This window comes from Terrapene carolina, unplaced genomic scaffold (assembly GCF_002925995.2).
Source record: "Terrapene carolina triunguis isolate 2854851 unplaced genomic scaffold, T_m_triunguis-2.0 Scaffold210, whole genome shotgun sequence".
NCBI lineage: Eukaryota > Metazoa > Chordata > Testudines > Emydidae > Terrapene > Terrapene triunguis.
The window spans coordinates 3,348,145-3,365,509 of NW_020664561.1; the positions used below are offsets into that span (position 1 = coordinate 3,348,145).

The 17,365-nt window shown below is 45.5% G+C and overlaps 1 protein-coding gene across 1 annotated transcript in view; it reads right to left on the bottom strand.

Moving 5' to 3' along the window:
- LOC112107397 (phosphofurin acidic cluster sorting protein 2) overlaps window positions 1-17,365 on the bottom strand; it is a 168,643-nt gene that overhangs the window by 84,708 nt on the left and 66,570 nt on the right. Inside the window, exons 2-5 of the mRNA XM_024201092.3 lie at window positions 17,141-17,228; window positions 11,175-11,264; window positions 4,490-4,615; window positions 1,248-1,410 (exon numbers count right to left, since the gene is read on the bottom strand). Of these exons, the coding sequence (XP_024056860.1) occupies window positions 1,248-1,410; window positions 4,490-4,615; window positions 11,175-11,264; window positions 17,141-17,228 (467 nt within the window). The remainder of the gene's footprint in view (window positions 1-1,247; window positions 1,411-4,489; window positions 4,616-11,174; window positions 11,265-17,140; window positions 17,229-17,365) is intronic.

Consider the following 17,365-nt stretch of genomic DNA (forward strand, 5'->3'; position numbering starts at 1 on the left):
CTTGCTCCAGAGACCCACCACAGGAGTTGGCTCCACTCCAGTGTGACCTCTACTGACCACGGCTCAGCCTGTCTTGGTCCTTCCTCCCCAGCTGCCTACCAGCAGCCCTTTATAGGCCCTGGTGTAGCCCAGCCCCCATTAATTAGCTGGATGAGGCTCACCTGCTCCAGCCTAGGGAAGCTGGGCTCAATCATTCTGCAGAGACCAGCTACCATGTGACACATGGTAAAGAGGTAAGGAAATCTGAACTAGTGCCAGATGAGAATTTATCAAGAACCAATGGAGCACAGGATCTCAGAAGCCATGGGGTTTGTCTACATGGTGATTATCCACTGTAGCTATTCCAGGCTAGCGTCCCACATAGACACACACATTCTTTACTGAGAGTGCCTTTTTGTGGTTTAGCTTGATCTTCAGTAGACAAGCCCTACGTCAGAGAGGGGGGAGGGATAGCTCAGTGGTTTGAGCATTGGCCTGCTAAACCCAGGGTTGTGAGTTCAATCCTTGAGGGGGCCACTTAGGGATCTGGAGCAAAATCAGTACTTGGTCCTGCTAGTGAAGGCAGGGGGCTGGACTTGATGACCTTTCAAGATGCCTTCCAGTTCTAGGAGATGGGATATCTCCATTAATTTACAATTTATTTTTTTTATTTACAATTTAGAGGATTTGACTTCACAGAGAATATGGAAGAGGAGGAGAACAAAGCTGATTTCCATGGTTATTTGCAGTGCTCTGTTTTGGTTCCTCTTCACCCCTCACAACCTGCTGGGTCAGGAATTTCCTAGACCACACTGTAGTTTTTAAAAAAAAATATTTAGTTCTTCTCTTTCCAAGCCCTGCCCTCCTTGAAGCCATTTGGTTATCACTAAAATGCAGAAAGTGGCACATTGTTATTTGTGCTGTTTGAAGGCCCCCTGCAGGACCAGGGCCCCACTGGGACAGGCACTTTACAAACGTAAGGCAGTCCATGCCTTACGTGTTTTTTTGTTTGTTTTTTGAAAGAACATGCCATCTGAAGAGACCAAGAGGAGGAAGGGGGAAGGGGATTTGACATGATGGGGAAGGGAGCAAGATGGTGGCATAGACAAGGCCAGCTTTAGACTTTTTCTGTTTTATTTATATCACAAAAATGTAAGTTGAAGCAGTTTCCAACCAAATGGGCTTTCAGGGAAAAGGAACGGATTGTCGGGGGAAGAGACGGGAGAGGAAATAGACGGGCTTAAGTTCAATAGAGGGCATATTTTTACCTGTGGACTTGATCTTCTGGCTAGGCTGCATGGTGCTGTCTTCATGGTCTATTGGCTGACTAGACAGTGAGAAGATCCAGATCTCTGCTACTTTGGCCGTGGTTTCCTTGATGTTACTGAAAAGGCTCAGAACCTGGCCTCCTTCAGTCGGGTGCTGCATCACCTGGGATTGGGGAAGTAACAGTCTTGTATTTAAATATTGTGGGCCTGATTCCCATCCACTAACATTGGAAGAGTTATTTAAGGAGTTAGTCTGGGTATGCAAGAAGGCTCAAATGCCTGGGTCTAGAACAGGGGCGGGCAAACTTTTTGGCCTGAGGGCCGCATCGGGTTTTGGAAATTGTATGGTGGGCTGGCCCCCGCAACCTATCCGCCCCCCCCCCTCCCGCTTCTCACCCCCGACGGCCCCCCAGGACCCCTGCCCCATCCAATCCCCCCCTGCTCCCTGTCCCCTGACCGCCCCCAGAACCCCCGCCCCATCAACCCCCGTATCCTTCCTGACTGCTCCCCCGAACCTCTGCCCCATCCAACCACCCCTTTTCCGTCCCGACTGCCCCCGGAACCCCTGCCCCTGACTGCTCCCCGCCGCCCCATCCACCCCCTCCTTCCTGACTGCCCCCCCGACCCCTGCCCCCATTCAACCCCCCTGTTCCTGCCCTCTGACCACCCTGACCCCTATCCATACCCCCACCCCCTGCCCACCACCCCGAACTCCCCTGCCCTCTATCCCCTGCCCCCCCGCCCCTTTACCGCGCTGCCTGGAGCATCGGTGACTGGTGGCGCTACAGCCACGCACCGCGCAGCACAGAGCACCGGGTCAGGCTGGGCTCTATAGCGGCGCTGCCCCAGGAGCTTGCAGCCCCGCTGCCCAGAGCATTGCACCGGTGGCGGGGCAAGCTGAGGCTGCGGGGGAGGGGAAACAGCAGGGGAGGGTCTGGGGGCTAGCCTCCCGAGCTAGGAGCTCAGGGGCTGGGCAGGAGGGTCCCGCGGGCCAGATATGGCCCACGGGCCGTATTTTGCTCACCTCTGTTCTAGAAGAACAACCAGCTATAGACACTATTTAATGCTATTTCAGAATTTACTTGGCTATCAACTCAAGGAAGTGGCAGGGACAGAAGATTTCAGTTTGACATGTGATCAGATCATACTGAAGCATGTTATTGGATTACCCTCGTTATTATTCTGTTAGCTTGCCTGGGTACTAATTTTAGTGATCATTAAGTTATCCAACTCGTGAATTCCCAAACAAAAACCCTCCAAATCTACTTTAAAGCCAGCTGAAGAAACCATCCGCAATGACGTTTCCCTGGACAAGCACATTAGGTGCTTTATAGAACAAACTGAAAAAAGCAAGTCCCTGTCCCAAACAGCTGACAACCTAGATGTGACAATGAGAACTGGTCAAAGCATAGGCAAAGGGACATCTTTGTGGCTCTATAAAAAATGGAATTTGCTTCTTAATTCTTTGCCACCTTCAACGTGATGATGATCACACCTTCCTCCTATAGATTCTCTTCTAGGCTTCCAAGACTGTCCCTCTTGTGCTCTTCCCACCCATGCAAATGCCCTTTCAATAGCACCTCCCCTCCTGGTCTTTATCAGTGTTCCTCAGGACTCTATATCTGGCCCCCTCCTATTCTCGACCTTCCCCCCGGGTGACCTCATCCACTCAAGGATTCAACTGGCCACCTTTATGCTGGTGATTCACCAGTCTACCCCTCCTACCCTTAACCTATCTGTTCAGTTTTGCATCTGATATCAGCAGGGAGAAGAAGAAAAACTCTTGTAAGAATTAAGAAACTAAAAATTCCAGGAAGTACTATTTATAGGGTGCTTTATCAGAAACTGGATGTTTTTTAAGTTTGGAATTTTTTTGAAATTCACTGCTGACAATCTCTTCTATGTTCAAACACATTGCAAATACTTCACAGATATTTAGCATTTTCATATCCTCTGCTGTCAGAAATGACAGAACAGTAAGAAAAAGTATTATATTTCAACAGTGAATGCTTAACATTTTAAAGAGATTTGCTTGTGAGCTTACTTGAGTGCTGCTCATATTTTTTAGTTTAATTTCCAATTAGTAACAATGAACCAAACATGATACAAGACAAACAAACAAACAAAAAGGCCAAAAATTAGAATTTAACCGAAACTCAAATGCAGTAGTGAAAACGTATTTCGATTTAAAAGCACAATTCACACAAAATAAATCTGTAGATAAATCAATCAATTATCTAATATCACAAGAACCTAGCATGATTGCAGTGTTAAACCATTTCATTTAGCAATAAATTCTCCACTGATGGAACTAAATTTATGGAATGAAATTTTCTGGAAGATTTCTATGCTAAGTGTAGTATGGCAGGTTTCTGCTACACAATGCTTCTAACACTATATTTTTAATATTTACAAGTACACAGCTGCGTAGATTAGGGAATAAAAAAATTAGAGTGGAGCTAACTGAAGTTCAGTGGATACCATAAGCATCTCCTGCAACTACTGATTCAAAGTTGAAAGTCAGCTTGCTTTGGTCATCTGCTTTCCATGAATATTCAAGCAATCAAGTTGTATTAACAAGAATGACCATGAAAAGTAAGCTTCAAGATTTCAATGCCTGAAAATGGTGGAAATTATACAATCATGGTGAACTATCATCACGCACATGCAGAAAGGGACAGAATTAAGATTGCATAGGCTACTTTGATTTCAGCATTTCCTAACTTTGAAATGCTGGACTTTGCAACCTTAATGTATTTGGATGGAGTAAGATAAAATGTGTTATTTATGTTCAAGAATTCAAGAAACAGACAGATGTTAGCTCAACTGAATTAAATTTACTGCATCTTTGGTTGACTGTTCTTGTGCATTATTTTTTCAGAATATTTATTAGAAGTGCTTAAACTCTCATGCCAAAGTGTGTTTTAAAAACAGGGGGAACGATAGCATATTTGGGCAAAGTACTTGGAACTGAGCCCGAACCTTAAAAATGCTAAGAGAAATAAGCCAGCCCTTGCTTCTCCTGCTTATATTTTATAGAAAATACACAGCATTTATTACTTTATATTATTTCCATTAACACTCTTGCCCTATAAACCTTGGTACACTTGAAAAGTGAGACACATATGAAAGCCATCTAGGTACTTTTTTCAGAAAAGAATGGTAGCCTTGGATTTAAACTGAGGATAAGGGCATATGCTGACTCCATCCGAACGCTTTGAGTTGTGCTGATGAACATCTACCTCGGCCATGTTGATGGAGCCCACTGCTAAAGTCTTGTAGCCCAGAATCGTTCGGTTTTTGTATCGCTTCCTCCTTTGCAGCATGATCTGAAGCTTGTTGCCTTCTCTTTTCAAGAAGTGAGGATACTGAAGTTAGAATACAATTTGAAAAAATGTTACACTTCTTGTCACTAGCTCCCAGCTACCCCATTTACAGCTGACACACACTTGTGCTTGTTAAGGTTAAATACCTTGCCCAGTCCCAGTGCTTTTAAAGATATTTACAGTTCACCTAATCTTTTGTTCTAGGAGTAGCAGCAGCAGCTGACAACTCTGCACTGGTTCCAAGGAAGACCAAGCTTTAGGTACTTCTGACTGAAAACTCTCGGCTAGTTTTTTACAGCCAAACATTCTCTTTTCACCACTCTGTTCATTCTGCCCTCACAACACTGAAGAATGCAAAATAATTACTCAGCTTACAAAAACAGCTCTGCAGAAGTGCTTTCAATGGGTCTCTAACAGAACATGAGCTTGTTTGGGTGGCTGGTAAGGGAAATCTGTTTGTGTAAACCTCAATTGACCTATGTACATTATCCAGGAAAGGAACTGGCCCAGCCAATCACAGCACAGGGAGGCCTGATCCTCAACTGTACGTTTATTTCTCATGTAAGCAACTTCCTGAATGGCTGGCGTTTTATGTGCACAATGTCCTCATGGTTATTTCTCAGTAGACAAACTGAATCCCTGCATGCTGTCTTGCTGACAGCTATTTGCAAGAGTGCAGAGATCTGTGTAACCACTAGGGCTGTTGATTATTCACAGTTAACTCACACGATTAACTCAAAAAGATTAATCACAGTTTCAGTTGCACTGTTGAATAGAATACCAATTAAAATGTATTAAGTATTTTGGGATTTTTTCTACATTTTCAAATATATTGATTTTAATTACAACACAGAATACAAAGAGTACACTGCTCACTTTATATTTTTATTACAAATATTTGCACTGTAAAAATGATAAACAAAAGAAATCGTATTTTTCAATTCACCACATACAAGTAGTGTAGTGCAATCTCTTTACCATGGAAGTGCAATTTACCAATGTAGATTTTTTTGTTACATAACTGCACTCAAAACCAAAACAATGAAAACTTTAGAGCAGGAGGGGGCAAACTTTTTGACCTGAGAGCCACATCTGGGTATGGAAATTTTATGGCGGGCCATGAACACTCATGAAATTGGGGTTGGGGTGCTGGAGGGGATGATGGCTCTGGCTGGGGGGTGCGGGCTCTGGGGTGGGGCCAGAAATGAGGAGTTAAAGGTGCAGGAGGGGGCTCAGGGCTGAGATGCAGGGGGGGGGATGAGGGTTCTGGCTGGAGGTGTGGGGTCTGGGGTGGGGATGACGGGTTTGGGATTTAGGAGGGTGCTCCAGGCTGGGACCAAGTTCAGAGGGTGGGGCAGGGGGTTGGGGCACGAGGGTTCCAGCTTTTGGTGTGGGCTCTGGGGTGGGGCAGGGGGTTGGGGTGCAAGACGGTGCTCCAGGCTGGGATTGAGGCGTTCTGCAGGCGGGAAGGGGATCAGGGCTGGGGGGTGGGGCCCGGGAGGGGGTCAGGGGTGCAGGTTCCATGCGGTGCTTATCTCAAGCAGCTCCCAGAAGCAGCAGCATGTCCCCCCTCCAGCTCTTATGCAGAGGTGTGGCCAGGCGGCTCTGTGTGCTGCCCTGTCTGCAGGCACCACCCCTGCAGCTCCCATTGGCCGCAGTTCCCGGCCAATGGGAGCTGCGGGGGTGGCGCTTGGGGTGGGGGCAGCATGCAGAGACCCCTGGCTGCCCCTACGCGTAGGAGCCAGAAGGGGGACATGCCACTGCTTCTGGTAGCCACGTGGAGCGCCCCCCAACCCCGCTCCCCAGCTGGAGCGCGGGAGTGGGGCAAGCCCCAGATCCCGCTCCCAAGCGGGAGCTCGAGGGCCGGATAAAATCGGCTGGCGGGCCAGATGTGGCCCGCAGGCTGTAGTTTGCCCACCCCTGCTTTAGAGCCTACAAGTCCACTCAGTCCTACCTCTTGTTCAGCCAAACGCTAAGACAAACAAGTTTGTTTACATTTACAGGAAATAATGCTGCCCACTTATTTACAACGTCAACTGAAAGTGAAAACAGGCGTTCGCATTGCACTTTTTTAGCCAGCGTTGCAAGGTATTTACTTGCCAGATATGCTAAACATTCAAATGCCCCTTCATGCTTTGGCCACCATTCCAGAGGACATGTTTCCATGCTGATGATGCTTGTTTAAAAAAATAATGTGTTAATTAAATGTGTGACTGAACTCCTTGAAGGAGAATTGTATGCCTCCTGCTCTGTTTTACCCGCATCCTGCCATATATTTCCTGTTATAGTAGTCTTGGATGATGACCCAGCACCTGTTGTTCATTTTAAAAACACTTTCACTGCAGATCTGACAAAACGCAAAGAAGGTACCAATGTGAGATTTCTAAAGATAGCTAAGCACTCGACCCAAGGTTTAAGAATCTGAAGTGCTGTCCAAAATCTGAGAGGGACGAAGTGCACAGCATGCTTTCAGAAGTCTTAAAAGAGCAACACTGAGATGCGGAAACTACAGAACCATCAAAAAAGAAAATCAGCCTTCTACTGGTGGCATCTGACTCAGATGATGAAAATGAACATGCGTCGGGCGGCACTACTTTGGATTGTTATCAAGCAGAACCCGTCATCAGTATGGATGCATGTTCTCTGGAATGGTGGTTGAAGCATGAAGGGAGATATGAATATTTAGCGCATCTGGCATGTAAATATCTTGCAGTGCTGGCTACAAAAGTGCCATGAGAATGCCTGTTCTCACTTTCAGGTGACATCGTAAACAAGAAGCGGGCAGCATTAACTCCTGCAAATGTCAACAAGGCTGACCAAGAAGTAGGGCTGAGTGGACTTGTAGGCTCTAAAGTTTTACATTGTTTTATTTTTGAATGCAGTTTATTTCCTACATAATTCTACATTTGTAAGTTGAACTTTCATGATAAAGACATTGCACTACAGTACTTGTATTAGGTGAACTGAAAAATACTATTTTATTTTGTTTTTTTACAGTGCAAATATTTGTAATCAAAAATAATAATATAAAGTGAGCACCGTCAACTTTGTATTCAGTGTTGTAATTGAAATCAATATATTTGAAAATGTAGAAAACATCCAAAAATATTTAAATAAATGGCATTCTACTATTGTTTAACTGTGATTAATTTTTTTAATCGCTTGACAGCCCTACTAACCACCCAATGGTTCTCTCTCAAGAGCCAATCCTGCACCTCACAGGTGCTGACAGGCCTGGCAGAGTCTGGCTTGTTCTTCAGGGTGACAGAGTTGTGTACTGTCATCACCAGCAAGGCCAGGCAGTGTGACTGAGGTGCTGTCAGGATTAATACCCTGGGCTTCAACGTTTGGGTTTTGTTTTTAGTAACTACACGGCTGTTCCTGCTGAGAACTCTTGGCCTTCACTTCAGGGCCAAGTATCATCTATGGGAATTTCCTTTCTGAAGTGTCTGACACACTGAGACCCAGGGGTGGCAGGATACCCAGCAAAACTCCTTGTGGTTCACGTGTTCTGGAAAGGCTGGGCCCCGAGAGTTTGTGTGTTTCAATCAGTACGCAAGATCCGGTTTTATTATTAAGTAATAAAACTTATTTAAAATGGAGTCTGTACACATGGAAAAGCACCTTCTCACATAAGAATACAGTACACACAGAAGAACTATGTTACAAGAACAGCCAGGTTGCAAAGTCAAGCATTTGATCTGCCTGGGCATATGCACTATGATACAGTATTTAAATACATTATCACATAATTTTTCTACTGTGCCACATTCAGTGCACAGGATGGACTCTGCTAACAGAATGAGCAGCCACACAATGTTTTTTTCCTTGTTGTTCAATGTATGCAGTAAATTAGCCCTGGGCCACACTATTCAAACCCTACTCTGAAAATACAATTATTAATTGCCTTGCGGGCTTTTCCATGGTGATCATCACTAATGTATGTGAAACACTCAGATACTATAATGAATTTATTTTCAAAATACCTTTGTGAAATGAGCAGTGCTATTATCTCCATTTTACAGACGGGGAACTGAGGCATCAAGAAACTAAGGTCAAGAGTATCCACAAATTTTAGGTCCCCAATTTGAGATGCCTAGGACCTGATTTTTCAGAGTACTTAGCATTATACATCACTTCATACATTCAAAGCACAGCTCTGCACTTCAAAGCACTTCTGCAAATCAGACCACAAAGCTCAAGTCAGGCACCAAGAAAATGAGGAACATAATTAGAGATCACGTCTTAAACAACTTGCCCAGCAACTCTGTGGCAGAGGCAAGGATAGAATCCAACTTTCCAGAGCAGCATTCAACTGCGCTAACCAAGCTCTCCTCCCCCAGCCTCATTCACCACACACCTTCAAACTTCTGCAACAACCGAGGCAGAGGCCCTATAGACAACAGCCTCCTTCGTTACACAGGCCTGATTCATCCTGAGAGCACCATCCATCCTGTGTACTGATTGAGGCAGGGGTGATGCAGAAAAACAGTATGTGATCATGTAATTGGAGACTAAAAATGTATATTCACAGATGGGCCCGTGCAACCCTAAGCCAGTCCCCCTGAATTCAGGCATATCCTAAATTTTGAGAGTTTGAATTTGCAACCTGAATGTTCTTTTAATGTAGTGTGTTTGTGTGTAAGTAATTTCCTAGGTTTTTAAAAAGCAAAACTGGAAAAAGGAAGATCCAACATGTGGCATCCTATTGATATCAGCATGGGTCATCAGTAGGTTGGAACTTTAGAACCATCGAACAGACCTCTGCAACTTGAACAAATGACTAACAGTAATAAGTTGCCATCCTCTGGATCAGCTCTGAAAAGGTGGCCAAGTTAACGTTTCCCATCAAAGGGAAAAGATAAGAGCTTTATTTTTAAAAAGCAAGCACAGCATTTGCAGAATCCAAAGTTGCCAAGTGACTAACAACCAGAGAACTCTTTGTGTGCGCCTGTGGTTCTTGTTTTCCTCCTGTTCTAAAGCAGTTTTAAAGCAGGTTCCACTCCTGACTCTAGCAGAAGGGATTTTATGCAGCCTCCCAGTTACCCCCTTCTGTAAAGCGTGGGGGATGACATTAGTCTAAGGTATCAAGTATCAGAGGGGTAGCCGTGTTAGTCTGGATCTGTAAAAGCAGCAAAGAGTGGCACCTTATAGACTAACAGACGTATTGGAGCATGAGATTTCGTGGGTGAGTACGACGAAGTGGATATTCACCCACGAAAGCTCATGCTCCAATACGTCTGTTAGTCTATAAGGTGCCACAGGATTCTTTGCTGCTAGTCTAAGGTAGGAGGCCTGGTTTGTGGTAAGGGCTATTGAGTGCCTAGAATTAACAGCAGTCAGTGGAAGAGCTGGACTAGACTGCATGGCCTCCTACCAGCTCTCAGCCAGGAGGCTGCTCCCCATGTGTGGCATTCCTTGTCATTGAGGAGCAGTCACTTATTCTCTCACAAGGGTACCCCAGAGCAGTAAGAAGAGAGAGCAGAGAAAGTAGCCCATCCCTCAGACCTAGCAGAAGGTGGTGATGGGGGAGCCTGGAAAAAAGAGCAGGAAATCCAAGGCCACCCCAGGAGCATCTGCGGAGAAGAGTGCTGGAGGATTTTGGAGATGGAGGAGAGGAAAGGGCAGGCCAGCCTGAGGCAGCTGCTCCAATTATACGGCTTTCTTCATTCTATTCATCCCCCATAGACTGCCTGGCTCCTAACGCTGCTCCCCGTCACCCCCAGGCCTGCCCTGTCTGCCCCCAACCCTCCTGCCTGCATCCATACTGGGCCACTTCCTCCTTCTCCCTCCACATTGCCTGGATACTAGAAGGAGAGCAAAGTAAGCACAGGAAAAAGCCTTCCTGCTGGGCCCAGTGCCTGGGCCCGCAACAGCCCCAGCAACCAGGAGCAGCAATTGAAGGGAAAGTTTTTCAGCCCTGCAGCACTACTGGATGCATGAGATCCAAGCTAGGTAACAGACTGCATGCAGGGGAGGAATAATGTCATATACCCCAACACAGGACATTCTGCATTTCTGCTGGAGGGAACGCTGCTTCTGCTGAGCAGGATGTTCTCTGTGCATTCTGGGGGTTGATGCATGCTCAGTATAGACAATTTTCAGAGATTTTAAGATGCCAGCCTTAAACTCCACTAAGCATATGGAAACTACCATTTTCAGAAGCTTATAACTTGCCCATATCCAACCGATTTCCACGGGAACAGAAAAATGTACCTCCCACTCCAATGCTAGCCCTGTCAAGTTTAAAATCCTTGCTCCAAAGCATGGAGGTGCTAGAGCTTCTCAAAACAGCTGTAAGAATTTAACATTGGCAAGACAACCTAATTTTCTCCAGTCTTGCTCTTGGAAGTGGCTGGACCATTTTTGCTGAAATGTAGTAAAATATTCAGCCTGAGGCAGAAACTCCATCACATGGAAAATTTCAACCCAAATGGTTTTTTAGCTTATAAGCACTGACTACGGGTGCCATTGCCAGAACTGCCTATAATTATTTCAGAGGAACATTTACATTAAGACTTGTTAAAACAAGTACATCAGAACTTGGTTTAATGCAAAAATCAGATGAGCACATTCACTTTGGACTTTGTTACTATGTTACCTGTAGTGAAAAAGTTAGTGCAAGTTCGGTTTCCACATGTCCGCTTGGTGGCAGCACAATTTCATGAGACCGTAGTATTCGCTTCGAGCCCTACACAGAAAGAAAACCTGGTCAGGTAAAGGTCTGAGTATCAGTCCAGGCTTATTGCTTTCACCCTTTGGGAACTGGCTAGTGCAACCTGGCTCATTGCCAAGGTTTGGACGTGATCAATAGGGGGCACTCTTGCAGACAGCAGGGTTTGTGGTGAAAAGACGATAGAACCTCAGTGTTTCAAACACCTCAGGAATGGAGATTGCTGATAACTCAAACGTTCGTAACTCTGAACAAAACATTATGGTTGTCCTTTGAAAAGTTTACAACTGAACATTGACTTAATACAGCTTTGAAACTTTACTATGCAGAAAAAAAAAATGCTCCTTTCCCTTTTTTATAGTAGTTTACATTTAACGTAGTACTGGATTTGCCTCCCCCCCCCGCCCAGTTGCTGCTTCCTGATTGTGTACTTCCAGTTCGAAATTAGGTGTGTGGTTGACTGGTCAGTTTGTAACTCTGGTGTTTGTAACACTGAGGTTCTACTTTATAGTGCTGCTGGATGGAAGCTAAAGGTAGTCCAGCTTGAAGCTAGTCATGCTCTGCTCCCTGACACCATCTACACCCTATCCCCCAGGCACCCTTTCCCTTGTGTTGCCTCCCCTGTTGCCAAACCCATTTCTACACCAGGCAGCACTAAGGGAAGCAGCAGCTTCTCCCAGCAGAGCAGGGACACAGAGGGGCTCTATGCTGAGCAGCAGACAGGCTGCAAGAGTGAAGTGGGATCCCTGTTCAGGGATGGAGGCCTATTCAAACAGCCATCATGGGTGCCAGTAAAGGGGAGATGAGGCCTCATCTGAAAGAAACGGAGGTAGCTGCAGGAATGGCTCATGTGCCACGTGGTGGGAGCGCCCTAGACTAGTACCATTTATTGAGGACATGGGAACTTCTCCTTAGGGATCTATGGCAAAGTGATTATAATAGTAGTGTATGGCAAACTTAAAACTAAGCTGTCACTTGAAATTTCTGGGGGTTTTCTTGGTCCTGCTGCCAGGCTGGGGGTCTCCATAGGGAAGCGCACAATCTGGGATCAGCAGCAGTGAGACTGCAGACAGTTCACAGTAAAGTGGAGGTGAGTTGTGTCTGTTTTCAGGAGCGCCCCACTTTGTTGCTCTGGCTTTGGGTTCTTACGTGTTACTCTTCTGAAATCTAAGGAAAATATTGTGCTACACTGCAGCCTTCCAGCAAGAATACGTTTCTAATCTAACTTGTCTCTGTTTATGCTGTGAACATAACAGTAACAGATTGACTATGCCCTCTTCCAACAAAGACCTACCCAGATGAAAAGCAAAGCACTTGGCCATTGGGGGATTTGGACATATTTGCAGTTAGTAATACAGTAGTAGCATACAGCAATATTTCTGCAGCATCAGCCCCAAATGTTCAAAAAGCATGTGATTCTTTTTAAAAATAATCGTATGATTTTTAAGCCAATAAATAGAGGGTTCTTTTTATCTGCCTGCTGGGTTTTGAGTCCTTAGGTCAGGTTTACCAGCTTCTCTGCAACCATTAAAGATATAAATTAACTTTTAAAATGAAAGCTGAGATTCTCTCCTAATCAAATGACTTTGGCGGCTGGGGCTTTAAGAGAAAACACCAAACACTAAGGCCTGGTCTACACTAACCCCCCAAGTCGAACTAAGGGACGCAACTTCAGCTACGTGAATAACGTAGCTGAAGTCGACATATCTTAGTTTGAACTTACTGCGGTTCAGACGTGGTCCACACGCGGCAGGCAGGCTCCCCCGTCGACGCCGCGGTACTCCTCTCGCTGAGCTGGAGTACCGCAGTCGACGGCGATCACTTCCTGGTTCGATTTATCGCGTCCAGACCAGACACGATAAATCGAACCCGGAACTTCGATTCCCAGCCGCCGAACTAGCGGCTGGGTATAGACGTACCCTAAGACTTGCAATAAGACTGGGAGAGCTGATGTGACTGATTTGGAGCAGCACTAATAATTTATGAATAGCGCATACTAACTGTATGACTATATTGGTGCAATTCTACAGGTGGCTGTCAGCAAAAATAAGCAGGAAGGAAAAAAAAGAGTTCAAGTTAAGCTACACTCCAGCAAACACTTGAGGGCTGCTAAAGGACAGTGGCAGAGTATTACCTCCAACGACTCTGGCTTGATTCCTGTTGAGCCTACAGAAGGGCCAAAGGCCAGGAACACAGAAGAACTATGCAGGGTTTAAAAGGGACCCTCAGAAGAGGGGACAGTTTTTCAGGGGAAACCAGACCAAGAGCTACTCAATAAGGGCTGTCTGAAGAAGGTAGGTTTGCCTGCAGTACTACCTGGGGACTGCAAGCCTTGAGGCAGGGGATGTGTGTGTGTAGACAGTTTTAAAATCCTCCCTGAATACTTTGTTTCTACCGTTAACAAATCATAGAATCATAGAATATCAGGGTTGGAAGGGACCTCAGGAGGTCATCTAGTCCAACCCCCTGCTCAAAGCAGGACCAATTCCCAACTAAATCATCCCAGCCAGGGATTTGTCAAGCCGGGCCTTAAAAACACTACTTGGGTTTTTAAGAAGGCTGTCTGGTCTCTGTATACAAATGGTCAGACTCCTGAAGGAAGAACTGCAGGTGTCTGAACTCAGTCAGACCTGTAGGTTATTGGTGGATGCCCAGGGGGTTGTATCCCAGGGCTTGGTCTAAGAATGGGAGAATTCGAAAATTCCACCCCAGGAGAAGTAAAAGCAAGACGCCTGACACCTGAGCGTGTGCACTCAGCTGAGAAAAGGGAGAGAGGGGCACCCAGCCCTGCAACCATGACCATTATCAACACAGATGTTGTCAGTGCCAGACCTCCTTCTAGTTGTGACAGTGTGGCTTTATTTGTTATGCCACGCAGAGGCTATATAATAAAGGACCAACACAGCTGCCTCATGAATACACCACTGTATTCAAAGCAGACAAAAGGGACCCTAATGTCCGATAAAGTCTCGGGAAATGCTGTTGAATAACAAAGTCCAAAAGGGTCTCCCCAGGACGGGTACAGGCCTGGGAGGTGTTGGCAAAGATGGGCTAGTTAAGATGGAATTTTGTCATGTCCTTTGGAAGGAATCTAGGCTGATTGTAACACTGTATCTTTGCAATTCTCTTTATAAAAAAGTGGATTAAGTCACTAGACTGAAAGCTCATGCACTTGGCGAACCGATATCACTGACATCTGAAAATGGCCTCCATATCAGGAACTTGAGCTCATGTGCACCAAGTGACCCCAAAAGAGCTTTATCAGCACATCTGAATATTCAAATGTGTCAAAACCACAAACCTATTGACTGCATCTGGTGCTGCAGAGACACTGGTCCACCTTCAATTAGTTCATCATAGGACAAAATAAATGTGGATGGTAATCAGGTGACAGTACAAGGTCAGCTCAATGGCACCCACACACAAAGCAGTAGCTGTAGCCGCCACATCCCCTACAAAGGCCATCTGGAGATAATGCAAGGCCAGGTCAATGATGGATGAGAGGAAGGATGGTCCCGTGGTTACAATTCTAGCTTGGGACTTGAGAGTAGGGTTCCAGTCCCTGCTCTGCCACAGACTTCCTGTAGGACCTTGGGCAAGTCACTTAGTTGCTCCGTGCCTCAGTTTCCCATCTGTACAATGGGATAATAGCCCTGCCCTGCCTCATCAGGGGGTTGTGAGGTTAAACACATTAAAGATCGGGAGGTGCACAGATGTTATGGTGACAGGGGCCAGAGAAGTACTCAAACTGTTTCCATCATGCCCTTTTTCCCCCATATACTTAATACTTTCCAGAAATTTACTACTTTTGCTGTTTTACTGTCTATACCACAGGATTTTTTTTTTTTTTTTTTAACTTGAGAAAAACTCTCCCTACAGTGAAAACAGCTGCCTCTTCAGACCTGAAATTTGGCACGCCCATGGTGTTGTGTGTGTGTAGTTCACATGCTGCTCAGTCTCAGGAAGGGCGCATGTAAGTGACAGGACCATCATTTGGGAGCATGAGCGGTGGAACAGAGCTAAGTGATACAAGCCCCAGATGGGCTTGGAACCCCTCTCCACAAGCCCCTTCCTCACCCGTGAGAAGGGGCTCAATAAATCCCTTGGCTCCTGAAGGCAAGGGGGTACAGAGCCCCTTGCTCCTGCTCAGGATACCCATGTGGGGTAGGCACTGCAGGGCTCCCTCTCTGCCTTCCGCCAATATTCCCTCTAGCTGGTGCCTGAAATCCCCACAGCCCTGAACTGCCAGCTTCCTTCATCTCCCTGTTAGGGGCACAGAGGGGAACTGGTAGCTGTGGGGCTGTGAGGAGCACCAGGAAGCCCCTTCCCCTCCCCCCCCACATCCCTCCCCACAGATACGCTCAGTTTTTGATAGGGAGGGTTAAGGTATGTGTGATTCCCACCTCCTCTTGGCGATATAACCTGAACTGTGCTGCATAGGAATGGCAAGCAGTGTGATTAGCTTCACTAACTCTATTTCCTGCTTTTCTAGCAGCTGTATGCGGTTTTTCCTCAGCCAACATTCTCATAAGGGGCACTGAAATCTGTTTCCTGATATCCTAGCATAGGGGTTCTGGGAACTGAACGCCCTCATTCTGGAAGGGTACGAGGAACACCGAACTAACAAAGCTGTTTGGATGCCTGTTCGTTAGAGAAGGGAGGGGATGAAGGAAATCTGTGATGGAAACATTTTTGGATTTAAAGAGGAAGTGGCAGAATCGGTACCCCAAATAGCAACAGACCTGCTAGGGCCTGCTGGAGATGAGGACTTGACAGCCTCAACATGGACAGATGAGGTTGTAGCAGTGTTTCTCACTGCTCTCAGAGTGGCAGTGACAGCTGGTTGAATCTGTAGCTCTGTATTTGAATATTCTGGGTCTTCTTGTAAGGTGAACCGTTCAAGTTTAAACTTTTGGGCTAACATGTTTTCTTTTGACACAACTACTAAGTTCTCTGCAGGGTTTCTGGCTGCAGCAGCAGATTTAATCAACTTCAGCTCAAGATTAATGAGGTTTTATGCCTGGGAATCGCCTTAGCTTTTAAACAAGGCTTAAGCACTGTTCAGTGACAGGAATCCCTGTAAGTTGGGCTGAGCTTACAAGTAGACCAGGAATGGACCCCATTGGTCTCCTGCCTACATGCACACTGATGTATGTACACAGTATGTATAAAATCAATGCACTAATTTAGACACTTACAGGTCCATATAACACACTGACAATGCAAGTTCATACACTTTAAAATATACATTATTTTAAAGTCAAGTGATATCCATTCTCTTGCATTTTGCACCTCTTTGAAACCTATGAAAAGTCACTTTGCTGCCAGGACTACTGTAGCAGTGCAGTTGGTAAGTGATTCTGTAGTTATTACGAAGCAAAAAAGCACAAGGAAAATCCTTTGAAAGTGCAAAAGGGAGCACATTAACTCTTGCCCTTCTGTAGCTCCATTTGACTGGCCCTAAGCTATCTAGGAGGGGAAAAGCCTCTGTTCTGCCCTGAGACAAGATGTAGCATGTAAAATAGGTCAAGAGGTTGAGTTTTAATGAAGTTGGGAGAACGAGGGTTTGCAACAGAAACTCAGTTTCATAATATAAAGCTACGATTGGCCTTAACGATGGAAAGTCTAACTCACCCTGTGAAGATATACTTAAATAGACAGTGGAACTACACAAGAAAGGGAAAAATGTCAAGATCTTACTCACGTACCTAACACTGCACAGCTACCTAAACAGCGTATTGTATTAGTGGAATAGTAGGTGATCATCTCCTTGTACACATGCATTACAAAATGCAGCCTTAATTTTCATATTTCTTAACATTTCAGCACTTAACACTGCAGCTGTAGTGTTGCACTTACCGTTAAAGGTAGGCTAAGTATTAAATGCAAGTTACCTGCATTTTGACTGCAATGACCACAGAAATGAGCTCCTTATCCAATTCCTTTAAGACGACCAGTTTCTTTAAAGTCAAGGTACACAACCTGCAAGCAAGAACACAGGAGAAGCAGCTATGAGTTATGCCTGGAAAAGGAAAGGATATAAAGTCAGAGCACCCTGGAGGTACAGCATGCCCTTGGGATGAATTTCTTCCTTTTCCTTTTATGTATTGGAGAACAGA